This window comes from Phallusia mammillata, unplaced genomic scaffold, assembly GCF_965637545.1.
Source record: "Phallusia mammillata unplaced genomic scaffold, kaPhaMamm4.hap1.1 HAP1_SCAFFOLD_239, whole genome shotgun sequence".
Taxonomy (NCBI): Eukaryota; Metazoa; Chordata; class Ascidiacea; order Phlebobranchia; family Ascidiidae; genus Phallusia; species Phallusia mammillata.
The window spans coordinates 1-20,859 of record NW_027648971.1 but is presented as its reverse complement, the minus strand read 5'-3'; the positions used below and the strand labels follow the sequence as shown (position 1 = coordinate 20,859).

Genomic DNA, 20,859 nt, shown 5'->3' with positions numbered 1-20,859 from the left:
CCATAAACAACATAATCAATATTAAATATTTTTTCAAGCTAAAAAAGTATTCTAACTAAAAAACAGTGTTGTCAATCAAATTAATGCTTTAAAAGGGGTGCTAATTTATCCTCGTTCTCTTTAACAAAAAATATCCATTAAGATACGCTGAAACTTGTTTTGTTTAAATATTGCATATCTCACGTATCAACCGCTAAAAAAATAAAAATACCGCATTTGGCGATTCAAAATGAAGTAAGAAAGCAACTAAGCGTGATTCCGGGGTAATCATCGGTTTGGTTTTCGACCTGTGCATAATAGGTAAAAAATACAGTTTTTTCTTACACACTTTGACATCGCCGTAAAGCGCTACAGACGCGCGACTTTTGCGCAGGCGATCCAATTACACCGCTACGTTCTGCTGGATCCCTAATTCGCATTTCGCGGTTGAACTTAAATGTTACCAACAACCGCAAAAAACGATTCCACTGAAGGAACGTGAAACGGCATTCAGATACCTAGTTTTTTTGAACAGTTTGTGAGATAAGTTTAACAGGGTCCACCAACCAGAATTGGAAGTCGGGCGGGGCTTTTCGGGCCGGGTTCGGGCTTGGATTTATCAAAAAACGGGCTTGTTTCGGTCCTGACTTTAAACTTGGTGTCAGCATTCTTGAAATATATTTGACTGGCTAAGTGGCCAGTTGCTGGGCCTGACCTAATGTCAAACAACCCTAAAACGCCTTGTTCAAGACCATTTGTCTATTGTGCTGGTTGTATTGGTCATTTCTGAGGCTTTAATGTATACGCCTGTCATTCAAACTTTTGGGCCTAAACGGACTTCACAAAGATGGTTCGGGTTCGGGTCGAATTTCTAGCTTGAACATTCGGGTTCGGGCTCGAATATTATTTCATAAAAGGTGTTAAAGTCACGTCTCACTTTTTGGGTAATGAAAAAGCTTATAAACGATGCTCTTAATCTCACCTTATCAGACATTGAATTGGATTGATGCTTCCCACGTCGCAGGGTATCCGTGAAGAAGTTGAAATGTCACAAGTTAACTGAGTTTGTTGTGCGAGACTTGATTGAAAACAAAACATAACACTGACCGCCAGAGTCCCAGACAAGCATCGTGAGATAATATGTTGCATTGAAACATGCTTCTTCCGTCTGTTGGCCATCATATTTTGATGTTATTTGGTTCCATCTATTACCTAACGCTAAACACTGAAAATTATGGCTGATTATCTTAAGTTACTTCAATTCATGTACGTATTGCTTGAAACCTAAACATGGTTGCCAACGTTTGAAGACTCAACTATATTAAACCTAAAGCTTACCAAAGCATGAAACGAGTATTCAAACACTTCGTGCTTGCCACTTTCGGAGATACAATTCACTGTCCTATGGTTGACATCCACGTAAAAAATTAATCTAATTTGTTTTAACACTCCTGTAGTAAGCTCTATTGGGACTATCACAACGATAAAGCAACTTTGGAGTTTGTAAATAAATAAGCTTAAATCTCACATTGGTAAATTTGCAGATCTGTTTGAAGCTCTAAACGAAAATTCTCTGCTCTTGATATTAAGTATTCTTGCCGTCAAGTTCTTATTTATCTGCAAACATCTTAGGCTACATACGAGCTATGGTGAGCTCAAAGCACTCGAATTGCCTGGGGTAGGTCGGCGGTTGAAACCCGATTTTTTGGACTTTATTAAGTTTCTGGAAACGCTAAAATGTTAAGACTGGATCGCTGGAATTAAGTATGTGGATATTTGGGGTCTTTAACAACACAGCAAACACATGCCATGAGATTAACCAACAAACATTGTAACTAAACCGTTGTTTTAAAAACTGTTGTTACGTCCGATGTTCGACACATGTAGTTCACGCCCGACCACATCCATTCAAAACACTTAATACAAAATACATTATGGTTACAAAATTAAAACAAGTTGTACATCAATCAAAGTGGCCGAGGTGGCCAAGTGGCTAGCGTAACCGTATTGTGTTCACAAGGTTGTGGTCTCTAATCTTGGCTCGGCTACTTGTGTTTCTCTGAGCAAGAAACTTGAGTGGCACTGCTCCATCCCAATTAAATTAAACTAACGTCATAAGCTCCACAAATCGCAAACAAATATCAAACGGACTTGCATTGAAGGAACAATGTCGACAGCGGCCTCACTGTGTGCGCAGAAATGAAACAAACTAACCTGCAACAGAACATTTTTTCCACCCAAAGGCGGTCAATAGTTTGCATGCGTGCAACCGCGCAGGACTGAACAAATGCCTAAAGGTGAAGACCAGACCAACTTGACAACTTAGTTTTTGTAACTTCGAGCTTTTTATCGGTTATTTAACTATTTCGACTGGTTGAGTTAGAAAAGTATCAGAAGGATTTCACTCTGACTTTGCGACTGAACTTCGAAACAACAAAACACTCACTTGAGCTTTGTGTTAGCATTTCTTTTATATTAGATAGATAAAGTTAGAGGCAGTATGTTCAAGTGAGGGGGTTAAGGTCCGCATTTCAAGCTGAAAGAACCACTACAGGGTATTTTTTTTAGATATTTTAAACCAGACAGTTTCAAAACATAACACACAGGTTGAGAATTGGACTCTAGTAAAACTGTTGTTAATGTGCAACAAGTAACATTGAAACTTGATTACATCAGCTTTAATTTTATAATAGGACTAAGTAGATGCAAGTTGTGGAGTGGGTAATAAGTGCTGGTGTACATGTCACAATTTCGCAGGCTTAGACAAAAAACTTCGAGAAAATGTGTGGGCAATTATTAAGCCAGTGGCTCCGCAAAACTTTAGATGTAATGGGGTTGTTTACATCAGTTTACATTTGTATGGAACTGAATTGGACTGATTTGGTTAAGTATTTTTTGTGGGTGTGTCTTACTTCAGCAGGGTTAGTATACTAAGCGTTGATGCCTCCAGGTGTTAATTGTGTGGTCTCCCCTGTGAAAATAAGTAATACAATAACGGTTTAATAATTTAATTGAAGTTTAATGACCAGTCTCGATTAACTGGTAAGTCTTATATGGTGGCAAAACAAAAATAGTTGCAAGAACATTGGAACAGGTTTCAAAATGAGAAACCAAAACACAAGTCAGTTGAGTTTTGTATTTCAATTTATTTAATACTAGTTGAGCTGTGTTGTATTAAATGTTGATTTTACTAACCTAAGAAAAGGAAGCATAACATCTATTTGTCACGTCATCCCAGCAACATGGACTTACTAAACAAAGCAACCTGTAAAACAAATATACAACAACCAATAAAAATCAACATTTAAAAAGCGACGGAAAAGTTTTTTACAAAATCTGTATAAATATGCATATTTAAAAAAAATATTAAGGTGGCTTTCTCATATACAGCCAATTAATAAATTCTATATCCCATTTAACGATTTACTACTACAAATGTGATTGTTTTTTAAAGCAAAGCGAATTGGTCTGCAGACGCATGTATATGCAAACTAGTAACTGTTTTGATAGGATGTATAAAGAACACCTAAAACACTTTTAAATACAAATACTAGGGATGGACCAAAACAGCAATTGGATGCCTTTTCAAAACACTAGTTTCGTATGTTAGCAGGTCATGCATATGCAAACTTATTGAGCACCGAGCATCAAAATAAGCGATGCTCGGTACCGAGTATTCAGGTTCTGGCTCAGCTTGGCCTATCCCTAGTAAATACAATAAATACACACGCAAACATTACTATGTAAAAAATTTTTTAACAGATTTAACTTTCTATCAAACATTTACTGATGTACCCACATAGGTAAGTTACTCCCAAAACCACACGGATTTTTATGTCGCACAGACTCCGCTTGCTGCGACTTTCTGCATCTTCTGCATCTCCAAAGACCTCACCTGCCAAAAAAAATCAGTTGTGTCAGTCAATAAACAGAATATATACACTATAATAATACTAAATGTCAATAAACATTGTTTGTGTGTCTGTGATAAACACTAAATATCTAATGTCAAATAAATGAATGTGTTTGAACATGAATATATTGTGAAACTTGAGCACTTAATTTATGTTACAACTGGTTTTGATAAAAAATCTGCTTGTAGTAGTCTATTTAAACAAACAACTTTGTTTTAACTTTTTAAAGTGGGTTAGCTGTGTTTAAAATAATCCTTAAGTCAAAGTTGCTAGCAACGTTAGCAGTACTTATATACTTGTAGTAATCTGTGCTTCTGTTTTTGCATAGTTACTTATGAATCTTTTCAACATTAACCAACAAAAACCACAAACATTCTTGAGAAGTTCATTTTAAACTTACCCATTTGGTAGCATGTGTTTAGTGTCACATCCCAACAGCAACCACTGCGAAAAAATCACAAAATTCGCCTAGGGCTTCAAGTGTATTGGATTTTACGGTTGGTTTTAAAATATCAAGAACATAATCATTTTGCCTCAGGGCAAGTCATGCTGCTTTCATGGCCTGGTACAAATTGTGTGTATTTGAAATTCTGCATGCCAATACTCAAACAGTCTGGTATGTCATTATTTACTTCAGCAGTGCGATAAAAATCTTAGAAAACAGTTTGTGAGTCTAGTGTACAATCTTGCTAGACCCTAGTTTGCTTATACATGTTCATATCATAGGTGTAATTTTAAGCTTGTATTTTAATTACAGAAAACAGTATTAAAAAAATGCACACCCAAAAGCACACCATAAAACTTTCACATGTGATTGTTTGGTTGTTTTTTCGAAACGCAAACACTATACAAGGATCTGTTCAGAGTATTAACGGTCCAAAAACAAGGCATTAGAAAAGCGAAAAATTAAAAAAAATGCCAAGGGTTTTGAGGGTCTGGTGTACTTTCTTGACCAAACGCAATAACTTCCGAACCCTATGACGTAACCTAAAAATATTGATATATAATGAACTACGTCATAACCCGGATACGTCACACACATAATGACGTCACTATGACGTCATCATAGAATTTTACAGGCCTTCAAAAAAACGTCATTTTGTGAAATATTCATCGTAGCGACCCCAAACTTTATACATGACGTCATCATACCTTCTGATGACGTCATGCAAAAAATGACGTCAATCGCTCATCATTAACACAACTTTTTTACATCTTAAACTAAGTTAACCCTGTGACGCGACCAACGCAAGCACAACGGTCGCGTCTCTGCCGTAAAACAGGAGTTAGGTACACTCCCGAAATAATATTCAAAATGGCGATGATGAATGATTGCATCCAAAGCAAGAAACCGTGCATGGAAATGCCTGTTCATATGGTTCCACCCGCGCGTGATCATACTGACCCAATTACAAGTCACCAACAGCCGTAAATCAAATGAACAATTATATGTGAATTGCGATGCCCAAAAAGAATATTGCAAAACATTGGATCAGGTTCGATGGAAAAGGCAATTCTTTACAAAGCGACAATCCCGATATCGATGGAAAGGCCCACCCCTCCTCTCGACCTTGCACCCCCTCACTTTGCCCTCCCAAGTACGTGCGCCACCCAGCGATTGTCTAAACAAAGGAGGTTTTCGTCTTATTGTGACGTCACAACGGATTATGGGACCGCGCTCGATGGAAAGAGTAATACTTCTTGATAGTTCGTACAAAATTTCGAATTGATACCTCAAAGGGTCTGTCGTTGAGAGCTGCCCCAATGGTGCACCTCGAAGTGACGTAATCGCAGACTTTAATAACGTAAAAGGGCTATGCTTGCACCAAGTGTACTTTCTTGACCAGAATTCGCGAGCCCACTACGCAAAGAGCCTGGAGCGACAATCGGGGTATCGTTGAAAAGGTTGATCCGCATTCTCGGTCTTGTACTTTCACCACATGGTTGTTGTTTTGATGTCTTCTGGTTTTGTTTTCAATACAAAAATATTGCCGTAGCTAGTTTTTCCCACTGTGAAATCTTTAACTCAATAAGATAATTATCGACCAGATGCGCGACGCCCGTTTTAGATACATTGTAACAAGAGTTTAAATCTTAGTTACGTTTTATTGATGAAACATGACCAGTTACGCCAATTGTCATTATTTTTGTTCTTTTATCTACCGTGGTGCCGTATGCAGAGGCTCAGTAATTAACATTTTGTCCAAAAATTAAGCAAATACGCTTGCGGTCCCCTTTGTGTAATTACGCTGCACACTGCTGTGCTTTTGCTGATGTTCGTGATTAGGCTAGTTGAAGGTGTAGTTCTTTGTGTTAGGAGAGTTTACAGTTTACATTTTGCGAAAAGTTTATTGTAAAAATTAAAAGCGATCGCTGCTTTGATATGTTGTGTTTATCCACAAACTACAAGTAAAGCAAGAAAATTTTGTTTACATTTGGTTGTGGATGTTCAACAGGTAAAACAAGATGAAATATGTTTACACTTATGTGAAGATAAAAACAGGTATATGTTATTTTTCAATGGAGAAAAGCGGAAAAATATAGTATTAATCAGAACACCTTGCACATATAGGTTTTTAGTGGTGCTTTATAGAGCGTTAATTATAATTAAAACGTAGCGTGCGTCACGAAACTGCACGACAAGGGAAATCTAAATTAGTCAATTATAAATTTGTTTTGAAGCTTGTAGCAAACGCAAGTCGGTCGTTAACGTTAGGCCTGTGGGCGTACTGTCGATTTAAGAAACAGTTTCGGATAACAAAATCATCGGACCAAAGTAAGCTTATGTCGTTAGTTTGTTGTTGTATTCGCAGGTAGAAAAATGGTTCCGAAATTCCCTCAAAAGCTACATCTTTTACAAAGTAAAATAATGACGTTCTTTACACATCAGCTGAAAACAGATTCCGGCAACAACTACTGAGACCTATTTGAAACGATCGATATAGTCTATCTGTAAAAATGTTGGCGCGTAGAGCTTATGGGGAAGTGGGAAAGGTAAATTCATTGAAACTGCTACAAAACTTGGTTCAAAGCTTAGTCATTTAAAAAAAAACTATTTCCCAAGTCTATCCCTCTCAGCAAATTGAGGATCTGCCTTGTTTGGTAGTGTTTGCAGCTTTAACTGAGTTTTTTGGCTGTTGGTCCAAATAAGTAACGTCTGATAGGACATGAAAACGCAGTCAATGTAGGTTTTGTCGCTCAAATTACTAATTTTAACTGGAAGAAGCAGACGGGCCGTAAAAAAATTAATCAAAAGATCTTGATTGTTGCCAAAATAACACAAAAAATGCTAGCGGAAACAGACAAGCGGAAACAAATACTGTTTGCTACAGAGTATCACGTGTAAGCAGGGTTACCATAAGATTTGTTTAAAAACCTATATTTCGTTTCGCCAAAAAAGCCATAGTGTGTTTTGTTACTTTTTAAGCCATATTGCGGTTATATTTTATTCTGGGGTCCATGTCGATTGGAACCTTGCGTATAAGCAGGGTCGCCATACCGTCCTTATTTCTAAGATTTGTCCTTATTTTTAAGGGCAATGTCTCAGAAAAATGTATTGTCCTTATTTCTAAGAAATGTCCTTATTTCTGACTGTAGTCCTTTTGTCTTATTTTCAACAATTATGAGTTAAATCCCTGCTACAGGTGAAAGTAAACCTAGACCTGAGCTGTTGTGAAATGCACGAAACATTTTCTACGAACAAGGGGTTGCTGGAACAGATTGTTTCTGGCCAAAATATTGCATATGATATGTCATGGCTCGTATCAATGCAAAGATTTGTTCACAAACGCTTGCTTTGTTTCGTATGAAAATTTGATTTTTTCGGTTGTCCTTATTTTTGGTTTCAAGTCGATGGCAACCCTGCTTATCAGTCATTACATTTAAACGAAAAAGAATGAAAACACAAAAAACAAAAATCTATTTTTTGAAAGAAGATTTTGTACGAACTATCAAGAAGTATTACTCTTTCCATCGAGCGCGGTCCCATAATTTTACCATAATCCGTTGTGACGTCACAATGCGACGAAAATCACCTTTGTTTAAACAATCGCTGGGTGGCGCACGTCCTTGGGAGGGCAAAGTGAGGGGGTGCAAGGTCGAGAGGAGGGATAGACCTTTCCAACGGTACCCGGATTGTCGCTCTGCGCGTTCTACTTTTTGCGTAGTGGGCTCGCGAATTCTGGTCAAGAAACTACACTTGGTGCAAGCATAGCCCTTTTACGTTGTTGAAGTCCGCGATTGCGTCACTTCGAGGTGCCCCCCTTGGGGCAGCTCTTAACGACACACCTTTTGAGGTATCAATTCGAAATTTTGTACGAACTATCAAGAAGTATTACTCTTTCCATCGAGCGCGGTCCCATAATTTTACCATAATCCGTTGTGACGTCACAATGCGACGAAAATCACCTTTGTTTAAACAATCGCTGGGTGGCGCACGTCCTTGGGAGGGCAAAGTGAGGGGGTGCAAGGTCGAGAGGAGGGATAGACCTTTCCAACGGTACCCGGATTGTCGCTCTGCGCGTTCTACCTTTTGCCCAGTAGGCTCATATACTGCGGTGTTGGATTCAGTGTATACCTCTTTCGTACTTTGCTCGTATGGGATATAAGAGATGAAAGGAACCCAATATCGTCATAATTCGCGGATTCATGGAAATCATATACCTAATTACAAAATGAAACGTTTTTCATGATTTATTTTGTATTAATAATATTTGTCAATGTCAGAAGAAGGAGAAAAGGCGAGAAAACTGCTTTTGTTGTGACGCTTTTGGGCAAAAGGAGGCTGTTTTGTCGTAAAATTTGTGTTGAATGGTACCTTACTCCTATTTTACGGCAGAGACGCGACTGTTGTGCTTGCGCTGGTCGCGTCACAGGGTTAACTTAGTTTAAGGTGTAAAAAAGTTGTGTTAATGATGAGCGATTGACGTCATTTTTTGCATGACGTCATCAGAAGGTGTGATGACGTCATGTATAAAGTTTCGGCTCGCTACGATGAGTATTTCACAAAACGGTGTTTTTTAGAAGGCCTGTAAAATTTTATGATGACGTCATAGTGACGTCATTATGTGTGTGACGTATCCGGGTTATGACGTAGTTCATTATATATCAATATCGTAAGGTTACGTCATAGGGTTCGGAAGTTATTGCGTTTGGTCAAGAAAGTACACCAGACCCGGGTTTTGAGAGGTACGAGTCTAGACTTGACGTCAAATGACTCAAATTACAAGAAACTGATTTATAACACTTACTTTTCCTCGCACTCTGCAACATTTCTGCCATCACACGCGACGACAACGAGACTTCACAAGTTTGTGCGTTGCTTGAATAGAAGAACAGAAAAACACAGACCACCAGAGTCAGCAACCACCAATGGAAGTCAAATTGTTTAAACAAACCTTTGCCCCGTTTATTCGTTGCCATACTTCGTTGTAATGTTTTTTTTACGTTAGCACTTAGGTATAATCTTAAAATAAACTTACAAAATAAAGTGGTTCTGTGAGTTATAAGGAAGCTTTTCGGCTTATCAGCCAAGCAAGGCAACTGTAATATGCAACTGTGTAACCGCAAAAAAATGCGGCGGGTCGAATCCCTCTGGGCAAGCGCTGGAAATAAACTACCGCCTACACGACAGGGTTGAAAAAGAATCAAAATTCGTCTTTCTGTTACTTTATGTGGAAATAATTTGGCAAATTTTACTAGGGATAAGCTAAAGGTGTAGTTTATCGCGTTTAATCGAATAAATACTTGACATCAAAAACATAGGCTACACATTCTTTGCCGGGCCAATGACGCATTTGGTTATGATCCATCCGAATTGTTGACAGACACTTAATAAAGAAGATTTTTTTTCACATTTAGTGTCCTGAAATATAACGTTTTTAAGTCAGTTTTTGAAAACTTGTTATACTAGGCAACTATACTTGAACATTATGCACAACTTCGTATTTTTGTTCACCAACAAAGGCTTACCGTAATTTGCGTTGCGTGCAACCTAAGTCAATGTTTAAGTCAGAAATTTTCATATTATTCGATTTATCTCAAGAAACAGGGTGGAAAAATTTGGACTATTATATTTTACTTAGCAAGAAATTAATTTGTAAATTTTTTTATAAATATTGCAAGTAAATTGCCAATGACAAAACACAATAGTGGGCATATCATAAATGTATTGCAAAGCAAATATTGCAAAATGAATAAACCATGCAAAAACACTTCTTCTAAACGGCAATTCATGCCATAAAAACAAATATTTAAACCAAATTACGGTTCTGCCTAAAATGGTTCATGCCTAAAATCCAACAAATCGACAATCTTTTCAAAGGTTATTAACAGTAAAACTTGCCAAAAGCTTTAGCCAGTTGTGAACTTAGAGCACGAGAAACCAGCCAACAACATTTAGTTGTTTATCTTTCTAAAACCAATCTTTGAACCGGAAGATAAGTGTAAAATTTTGCGCTTTTTTTCTGCACGTTAAATGTGTTTAAATCAGCTTTTAACGATACATTTTGGTGAGCAAAACATGTGGTGTCATTATTTTGCAGGTGTGCAACCGCAACGCTTCAAGCCGCATAACCGCGAAAAAATTAACGAAGTGGCTGAGAACAGTTCACTGTTCAAAACTGATTTGCTAATTCGTGCTTGATCAAGAAATCCAATTTACTCACAACAATTCATCAGTCTTTTCATAACGATTATGGAATGAAGTAGTACCGACCACGCAATCTAGATAAAAGGTACCGAGTGCAAAATCCTAGTCGTGCGCAAAATCGTTTCAAAATTTGTCTTTTGAAATTAGTTTTATCAGTGTTTATTTTAAGGTGTTTTCAAATTTCTCCAGCGGTTTCCCAAAATTTGGACTTTGGACCAATTTGGAAAATTTTGGATTTGTTGGTATTTAAATGAAACACTTGCGGTCTCTTAAAACTACTTAGCGGTCACCCAAACCAAACCAAAAAAACCCTGCACAGGATAATGCTTTTGTCGCCTAGTTGGACGTTTTTGACGTCGGGTTGTGGGGGGCATTTTATTTGGGCAGGTTGTCTCCTATTCAAGTATTTAACATTCATTCTGTAAAATTCATCCACTTTGTGGTTTGTTTCAGATTCAGTAGTTTTATTTTTAGGGTTAGTTTGAAGAACAGTTTTTTTTGGAAATTTGATTTGGCAAACGTGGATTTCAATCGTTTCATCTTTACTGCTGCGCAACTACAAGAGACAGTCACACCCTCGGTTTTTACAATAACACAACAAAAAAGAGGAACACTATACACTGACTTACTAATTTAGTACTTAATTAAAAACACAACTATCAGAGAATTTGTGTATATAGAATACATTATGCAGACGTTTCAACAATCGCTGATGTCATCATCAATGCACTTTGTCAACTGAGCCTGAAACGGTCCAACTAACTTTAGGTTCGCACCCCATGAAGCAATCTTTAAAGGGGATGGAGCTCCGTGATTGGAACTTGTTGAGTTTTGACCATGAACTCAAATAACCTTGTTGCACAATTTGGCTTTATGTTGTCATGCTTAACTTTTTTAACTATTCAAAAAAATGCTGCTTTGGGGACTTAGTCGATTTCCGACTAAAAAAGGAACCCAGTGCAAATGTACATTTAGGCATGATGTCATCCTGAAACGGAATGGCACATTTGAATTTTATACATTCAACAACTTTTATTTAGGCTAGTGTTGCAAAAAATAGTGTTGCGTCTAACACAGTGGTTCTCAACCTTTTAAGTTTGCGGACCGGTAAACTTTCAGAAATAATTTTGCGGACCGGTGGACTTTCAAAATCAACCCAAAATGTCATCACGACAAAAATATGCAGATCAAAAAAAGTATGAAAAATTCAATTAATTGGGAAGTTTACTGCTGTCTGTTGATATCATGCGTGTTAAACGCGGTTCTAATGAAGTTTCTGCAAGGCGAAGTAGAGCGTTGACTTCCACACGATTTCTCTGCCTTCAACATCTTGCATTTTGCAAATGAGATATAAAATTGTAATATATTTGGCGGACCGGCCGACACGTTGACGCGGACCGGTGCCGGTCCGCGGACCGGCGGTTGAGAACCACTGGTCTAACATGCGTGTAAAAAGGAATCATTGCTGTACTTTTTGCGCAAATAAGCATTCTAAAAAGTGCTTCTTTGCCTTTTTACCGTTCAGGGAGGTTCCAACACTTTCCCGATCCCATAAAAACAACGGATGGAATTTCACTTCCCAATGCCGGGATTAAAACTGTAAGCTAAAAAGTATATTTAGGGCTGTTGAAAGCATGCTTGAGAAAGATATAATTGTCTTAAACGAGGAATTTATTTTCGTAAAAAGAGCGAGAAATGTAATGCAATGTTAGTATACACCAAAAATACTAGCATCGTTGTTTTATTATCTCTTCAGTTTACGTATTTTAAGTTAAGCTGTATGCTGCAGCGTTCGCAATACTATTCATGCGGAAAAGCTCCACTCCCTAGTAAAATACTTGTGTGCAGCACGCAATGGCCCAACATTCTGTGTTTGCATGTTAATCATCTCTCGGACTCCGCTTAACATAGAAATAAAACATAAAAAGCAACAACAAAAGCAAAAAGAGAAAATGAGTTTCACATCTCGTTGCAAATATCAGGGAATGTATTTGTCCAAAGCCCATCAGCGCCGCAAGTGTTTGAATCAACTTGACCAGGCTTCAGACCGAAGTTACATTCGTATGTGACCATTTCGTTGATCAGGTACGTCAACTTCTGATCACTTGATTGAACTAAACCTTCAATCAAAGAGGGTGGCGGTGGGCAATCTAAATGTAAAAAAATGTAAAATAAATACGGGTGGAACAATACAGTGCTGTAAATACTCAAGTTACAAATACGTTTTTTCAGCAGTAATGTATGTGCATTGGGACAATCGCACACTGCTGGCACATTATCTGTGCTAAAAAATAAAGCAAATATTGCAGCGTCACAGTTCGAATCCTACAGTTCAACATCCCTTGTTCATCAAAAACGCAGTACAAGTTATGATACAAATGGGCTAAAATAAATGTATTTTTATGAGCAAGGATTGAAAAACGTTTTGGAGGTATTGCTTTTTTCCAATCGGGAAGCATTGGAAACTTATCCGCCACTGGACAAAAAAAAATTGTTTCTGCTAAGTTAGAAGCGTTTTATATTTGCACCATCATAGCAAGTGATACGCAACGCGGCGTTTTAAGTATCAAACGTTTCGTGTCAGAATAAGCAATTCGTGTTTAAAAACACGGAACAAATAAATTACCGAAATGTGTTCGCGGAAATCACTATTTTAGGTTGTTTTTAGCTCAACGACACGATAGCGAATGGTGCGTTGCGTCAAACTCATACTTGAGTAGGTGAAGGCATATTTTATCAAGATATAACTGTTCTTTACAAGCTGAAGCAAGTAAGTTTACTTTGGTGTGGGTGGACTTGTTTACTGTGCTACATGAAGTTAAGCTGTACGAAGATGTCACCCTAGATCGTCTGTCTGTTATTGGCAACACGAAACGTTTGCCTTGTCGCAATATTATTCATGTGTTAACAAATCTCACGCCATACCGTAACACATGTGGGGAGCACGCAAAGCAATTTTGCATTATGCTTAATGTTTTATTTCAATAACTAAAATTTTGCCAGGAATGCTGGTTCATACAAATGGCAAAAAGTATGTTTCATTAAAACTTCTCTATGAATAAACCATAGGATTGGAATCCAATAATGGAGTACTTGTACCACGTTTGACTACCTAACTTGATAGTTGCTCTTAGTATTCTTTTTACTTTATTAAAGTACTAGATAAACTGACCTGTTGGGGTGCATGATGGCAAGGAAGCACCAGTAACTGACCATGTTCCATCACTTCCACACATGTTTGTGGTAAAAGTTCCAGTGATTGTTATACCGTTACAACATTCATAAGTTACTGTATCTGTTGGTAAATATGTGCCTTGAATCAGAGAAAATGTACCAAGTGGAATAGATGGAGGAGGACAACATTCTGCAAAACACAAATAGACAGGGAAAAACTTGCCCTTCCATTGGATTACCGGAAAGTGGATTATGTGGGCTAAGACACTGAAAAGTGAGCATCTCCCACATTGGAACTACAGCCCACAAATCATTCACTAAAACTTCGACTTTGTCCATTTTACATCAAAATTGAAATTTAAACTCCTTGTTTTTATATTGCAATCATTTTGTTGAGCACATGTGTATGGTTCCATATGTGAAGTTAATACAATGGTGTCATTATATAATGTCATTTTACGATGCAAAAAAACAAGTAACAAACTGCGTGCTAAATATGCAGCTTTGGAACTTTTTGCAGCTGTATTCATAAACAAACAGAAAGTTACATAAACCAGGAGCTATTCTACAAGAAACGCCAATTAACCAAACAATGGCTTCAAAAAGACATGCAATCAAGAAAACTGCCACTTAACATAATGTCAAGAAAGACCAAACAAATCATAAAATGAATTAAACCATTTTTTTTTTAGAACCAAAAAATATATAACAGAGATTTAATCAAAACACAATAAAACAGAAGAAAAGTAAAACAAACTTTTTGACTTTACTAATCAGACACAAATAATTCCCCACATTCAAATCTTTTTCTTCAAATTTGAAACATTACGGCATAATAAATTGATCTACATACCTGTAACAATACAAACTGGACCAGCACTCCATTTTCCATCTGCTCCACATGTAATTGTAGCAGTTCCCTGAAGTGTATGTGTAGCACTGCAAGTGTATGTAACCATATCATCTGGTGTATATGGAGATGCTGCAGTGAAAGTTGCATCAGGGACAGCTGGAGGATCACTACATTCTAGGGTTTCAAAAAAGAGCAGCTATTACACAGTAAACAACAGTTTTTAACCAGAAAAGTGGATTTAAAGCAGGCATGCAAATAGGAAACTACCACCTAAAATTGAGTCAATTCCGGTATAATACAAAAAAGACAAAGTAAGTATAAATGATTGGCACATAAGCTGATGTAGCACATGCTTCACCAAATCTGTTCGATGCCAGAACTTGGTAAAAATCAAAAGGACAAGTTTCACAATGGCCAAGTAACTGCTTGGGAACCAAAGCGGTGCTGTCTCAGTGTCACTATATCATATTAACGCATTGATATGTGCATTAATTGATAAGTAAACATTGATAGTGCACACCGTTTCGGTCCACAAGGTCCCATCAATACAGACAATTGGTGGGATGGCTAGAATAGCCAATGTAAAATCATTAAGCCAATAGACGACTATTATAACCCAGCTGCAATGAAGAAACCTTTTGGCTTGAAACAGTGTGCACTGTCTGCAACTTAGAATAGCCAACTTATGGCACTTCAACCCTTTATCAGTTAAAAAAAACATATTGAAAATTCATTACTTCTAATCAATGAAAGTATTATTATCGAGATGGGTCAATCAGCACTTACAGATCAAAGAATGTTAAAATGTGAAAAAAGAAGCTTAATGTATGTTTATTTCCACTAGAACATCTCAATCAGTCCTGTTTGTTGCATTTCCAGGTCAAGTCAAGAATAAACATGGCTATCAGCTTTTTTTTTATAAACGTACCTATTAAAACACAGGTTGGACCAGAACTCCAACATCCATCTTCTTGGCATGTAACATCAGCAGGTCCCTCAAGTCTATGAGTAGCAGTATTAGCGCAACTATATGTGACTGTTTCAGTTGGTGTGTAGGGAGGAGTTGCTCCAGCGAATGAAGCATGGTTAATGATTGGAGGAGCACCACATTCTGAGAAAACACACATGTCAAATCCATTGCAAATAAACAAAACGCAAACTTAGAAGAGAAAAATACATGTTATAAATATTTCCTGCATAGGGCTGAGGGTTCAGTAAAGCCAGACAAATAAATGAAATGTGCAGATTTATTACTCAACAATAGCAAAGAGGTAGTTTATATCAAAACAGACATGCAATGCACTAGGTTAAGATAGGATAATAAGGTATATGATGCTAACAAGTTAAAAAATATCTTCTACATTTGAAACATTACCCATAGTACAAAACATATCTGAATTGTAAAATAATTATACCAGAAACCGTATCAAGCAACTGCCTTCACATGCATTAGTTTAATTATTTATTTAAACAAGTGTTCTTGCCATTAAAATTATCAGTAATGTAAGTAAAGGTAAATGAAGATAAATACAACTAGAAGGGTGGCTTAGCATATATTGCCATTGCACAGACACTGTGACCTATTTCTTAACATATATTTACATCCGACACTTATTTTATATTGGGTCCCATATCATCCACCATCTTTTATAACGTTAGTTGTTTCTGCAAGCAGAAACTCATGGGTCCCCACACATGCAAAGTTGTAAATAACGCATTTCAAGAGATAACAATGAGAAAGTTTCGCATTGTAACGTCAAACACAGTGATCGGTACTGTGCTTAAATAAATACGCTGTATGGAGTACAGACTATTCAAATTCATTCCATTCATACATTTATGAGGGTTTTTCTATTGTATAACTATCTGAGAAAAAAGTGGTAAATAGTGAGAAAATAGGCTAAAACACAACAATCAGCTCCTATTAATGGTGAATTGCACTTGACTGTAGGGGTCTAGTGGAGTAAATGATAGGTACTACAGAGTTTAACACAACAACCAACACCTACAAATGGTACACTCTACAAACTGTCCAAATTCAATTTGATTCATACATTGTTAAAAAAAATTGAACCATTTTGGGGGGTAAATGTTGGGGCAACAGGGTTACACACAACATTATACACCTATGAATGGCACACTCTACAAGCTATGTAAATTTCATTCAATTCTGACTTTGTTTACAAAATGGACCCATTTTAGGGGGCTAGTGGGGTAAATGTTGGGGCAACAGGGTTGAACATAACAAACAACAACTATAAATAGCACACTCTATGAGCTGTCAAATTTCATCAAATTCGGACACTGTTTAAAAAATTCACCCTTATTATGGGGCTAGAGGGGTAAATATTGGGGTTACAGGGTTAAACATAACAATTGACACCAATAAATGACAAATTCTGCAAGCTTTTCAAATTTCACTCAATTCTGACACTGTTTAAAAAACTCACCCATTTTAGTGGGTCAGTGGGGTAACTGATGGGGTTTAACACCCAAAAGTATAAAATATGAAACCACGATGACCCAATTAACAGTCATGTAAAATATTATCCAAATCAAACAATGTTTAAACTTCTGACAACTAGACGTGCTATTAGCAACATTTGTTAACGCTTCTGAAGTCATAAGGCTGTTAACACCCCTTGCAAAACCACCCACCAAATGAAACACAAGTACCATACGCACTGGTGCCTTTATTATACCATTACACCACAGAAATCTTTCGTTTGTGGTGCGCAGCAACATACAAAAACGTTTTACATTTTTGGGGCTAGCAGGGTAAATACTGGGGTTATCAAGTCAAACAAAGCAAATGGCACATCTGCTTTACTATATCTACCATCTGTGAAAGTTCACATCCAAATTCACCAAACATTTCATGCCAAAAGTGCATGGACAAACTTCGGCGGAAAAAAGAAAAAAAAAAGAAAAAACAGAGTGAAATCAAGATGTGTCCCCTTCAGGGAAGGGGACCCATAATTATTATTAAATGAAATATTTTATTACATTGTTGCATCTAAAATCAATGTAGTTTCTTTTATTCATGTCCAAGTCAGTGAAACAACCAACATGTACACTATTGGCTGCCAATTCTGAAATTAGAAGAAATATTTCTAAGATTTTTACCTATCATAACACAGGCTGGGCCAGCAGTCCATCTTCCATCTGCTCCACATGTAATTGGATTAGGTCCCTCAAGTGTATGTGTAGTAGGATCAATGCAACTATATGAGATTGTATCTGTTATTGAGTAGGGAGGTGCTGGGGTGAAAGTTCCATCAGCAATAGCTGGAGGTTCATCACATTCTAAAAAAGAATCAGATTTCAAATTAAAAAACAACAAACATCAATTGGGGTCATAGAAATTTTGAAGAAAAAAAACATGTCGGAAATATTCTTTCAATGAGACTGAGTGTTCTGTAAAACTATTGGAATCAGTTGACAGTTTAAAATTTGGCCAAGCACAACAACAAAGATAGTTTAGCAAAAAAACAGATAGTAAATGCAATAGGTTAAGGGGTGAAAGGAGATGCAACACTAACAAAGCAAACAGCATTCTTTATAATTGTGAAAGCCTTTTTTGGTGTAAAGAATTGCAGAACCCTGATTATGTCAATAATACAAAAATTCACAGGAAATAGAAAAATGAATCCAGAAAGTACCTTTCATATTATTAGTTTAATTTATTTTTTTAAACAATTTTTCTTGTGATAAGTTTTTAGAATGAATTGATTGAGTGTTTTTCATATGAAAATCAAAAGCAAATGTTTCTCAGCAAACTAGTTGTCGGTAATGTATGAAGAAAGAAATATAAAGTGAAGATAAATAAAATCACGATTGAGTTAAACATGTTATTGCATTACTACAGACTAAACCAATCTTGTTTCTTCTATAATTGCAAAACTTACCTATCAAAACACAGGCTGGACCAGCAGTCCATCTTCCATCTGCTCCACATGTAATTGGATTAGGTCCCTCAAGTGTATGTGTAGTAGGATCAATGCAACTATATGAGATTGTATCTGTTATTGAGTAGGGAGGTGCTGGGGTGAAAGTTCCATCAGCAATAGCTGGAGGTTCATCACATTCTAAAAAAGAATCAGATTTCAAATTAAAAAACAACAAACATCAATTGGGGTCATAGACATTTTGAAAAAAAAACATGTCAGAAATATTCTTTCAATGAGACTGAGTGTTCTGTAAAACTATTGGAATCAGTTGACAGTTTAAAATTTGGCCAAGCACAACAACAAAGATAGTTTAGCAAAAAAACAGATAGTAAATGCAATAGGTTAAGGGGTGAAAGGAGATGCAACACTAACAAAGCAAACAGCATTCTTTATAATTGTGAAAGCCTTTTTTGGTGTAAAGAATTGCAGAACCCTGATTATGTCAATAATACAAAAATTCACAGGAAATAGAAAAATGAATCCAGAAAGTGGTTTTCATAATATTAGTTTAATTTTTTTTTTTAAACAATTTTTCTTGTGATAAGTTTTTAGAATGAATTGATTGAGTGTTTTTCATATGAAAATCAAAAGCAAATGTTTCTCAGCAAACTAGTTGTCGGTAATGTATGAAGAAAGAAATATAAAGTGAAGATAAATAAAATCACGATTGAGTTAAACATGTTATTGCATTACTACAGTCTAAACCAATCTTGTTTCTTCTATAATTGCAAAACTTACCTATCAAAACACAGGCTGGACCAGCAGTCCATCTTCCATCTGCTCCACATGTAATTGGATTAGGTCCCTCAAGTGTATGTGTAGTAGGATCAATGCAACTATATGAGATTGTATCTGTTATTGAGTAGGGAGGTGCTGGGGTGAAAGTTCCATCAGCAATAGCTGGAGGCTCTTCACATTCTAAAAAAGAATCAGATTTCAAATTAAAAAACAACAAACATCAATTGGGGTCATAGACATTTTGAAAAAAAAACATGTCAGAAATATTCTTTCAATGAGACTGAGTGTTCTGTAAAACTATTGGAATCAGTTGACAGTTTAAAATTTGGCCAAGCACAACAACAAAGATAGTTTAGCAAAAAAACAGATAGTAAATGCAATAGGTTAAGGGGTGAAAGGAGATGCAACACTAACAAAGCAAACAGCATTCTTTATAATTGTGAAAGCCTTTTTTGGTGTAAAGAATTGCAGAAGCCTAAATTAAGAACAGAAAAAAATGTAAATTAAGAACAGAAAAAAATATGGGTACCATTAGATGTAAAAAAAATATTTCAAAAATGTTACCTATCAAAACACAGGCTGGACCAGCAGTCCATCTTCCATCTGCTCCACATGTAATTGGATTAGATCCCTCAAGTGTATGTGTAGTAGGATCAATGCAACTATATGAGATTGTATCTGTTATTGAGTAGGGAGGTGCTGGGGTGAAAGTTCCATCAGCAATAGCTGGAGGCTCATCACATTCTAAAAAAGAATCAGATTTCAAATTAAAAAACAACAAACATCATTTGGGGTCATAGAAATTTTGAAAAAAAAAACATCTCGGAAATATTCTTTCAATGAGACTGAGTGTTCTGTAAAACTATTGGAATCAGTTGACAGTTTAAAATTTGGCCAAGCACAACAACAAAGATAGTTTAGCAAAAAAACAGATAGTAAATGCAATAGGTTAAGGGGTGAAAGGAGATGCAACACTAACAAAGCAAACAGCATTCTTTATAATTGTGAAAGCCTTTTTTGGTGTAAAGAATTGCAGAACCCTGATTATGTCAATAATACAAAAATTCACAGGAAATAGAAAAATGAATCCAGAAAGTACCTTTCATATTATTAGTTTAATTTATTTTTTTAAACAATTTTTCTTGTGATAAGTTTTTAGAATGAATTGATTGAGTGTTTTTCATATGAAAATCAAAAGCAAATGTTTCTCAGCAAACTAGTTGTTGGTAATGTATGAAGAAAGAAATATAAAGTGAAGATAAATAAAATCACGATTGAGTTAAACATGTTATTGCATTGCTACAGTCTAAACCAATCTTGTTTCTTCTATAATTGCAAAACTTACCTATCAAAACACAGGCTGGGCCAGCAGTCCATCTTCCATCTGCTCCACATGTAATAGGATTAGGTCCCTCAAGTGTATGTGTAGTAGGATCAATGCAACTATATGAGATTGTATCTGTTATTGAGTAGGGAGGTGCTGGGGTGAAAGTTCCATCAGCAATAGCTGGAGGTTCATCACATTCTAAAAAAGAATCAGATTTCAAATTAAAAAACAACAAACATCAATTGGGGTCATAGACATTTTGAAAAAAAAAACAT

General features: G+C 36.4%; 1 protein-coding gene and 1 long non-coding RNA gene across 3 annotated transcripts; both read right to left on the bottom strand.

The window, feature by feature from the left end:
- Window positions 1-2,430: 2,430 nt before the first annotated feature.
- Window positions 2,431-9,212, bottom strand: LOC145208397 (uncharacterized). 2 transcript variants are annotated; one of them, XR_013854691.1, is made up of 5 exons: window positions 9,143-9,212; window positions 4,294-4,337; window positions 3,779-3,874; window positions 3,175-3,244; window positions 2,431-2,950 (listed from the first exon to the last, which is right to left on the bottom strand). It is a non-coding gene; the product is annotated as an uncharacterized LOC145208397 (long non-coding RNA). The 2 variants fall into 2 exon arrangements; XR_013854690.1 differs by lacking the exon at window positions 9,143-9,212 and having other exon boundaries at window positions 4,294-5,320.
- Window positions 9,213-12,226: 3,014 nt separating this feature from the next.
- LOC145208396 (sushi, von Willebrand factor type A, EGF and pentraxin domain-containing protein 1-like) lies at window positions 12,227-20,786 on the bottom strand (the record flags this gene model as incomplete). The annotated part of the gene is made up of 9 exons (XM_080078906.1): window positions 12,227-12,692; window positions 13,715-13,906; window positions 14,570-14,743; window positions 15,498-15,680; window positions 17,696-17,875; window positions 18,478-18,657; window positions 19,258-19,437; window positions 19,822-20,001; window positions 20,603-20,786. Coding segments are annotated over 9 exons (1,644 nt in total), but the record flags the coding sequence as incomplete, so codon positions are not given.
- Window positions 20,787-20,859: the final 73 nt, after the last annotated feature.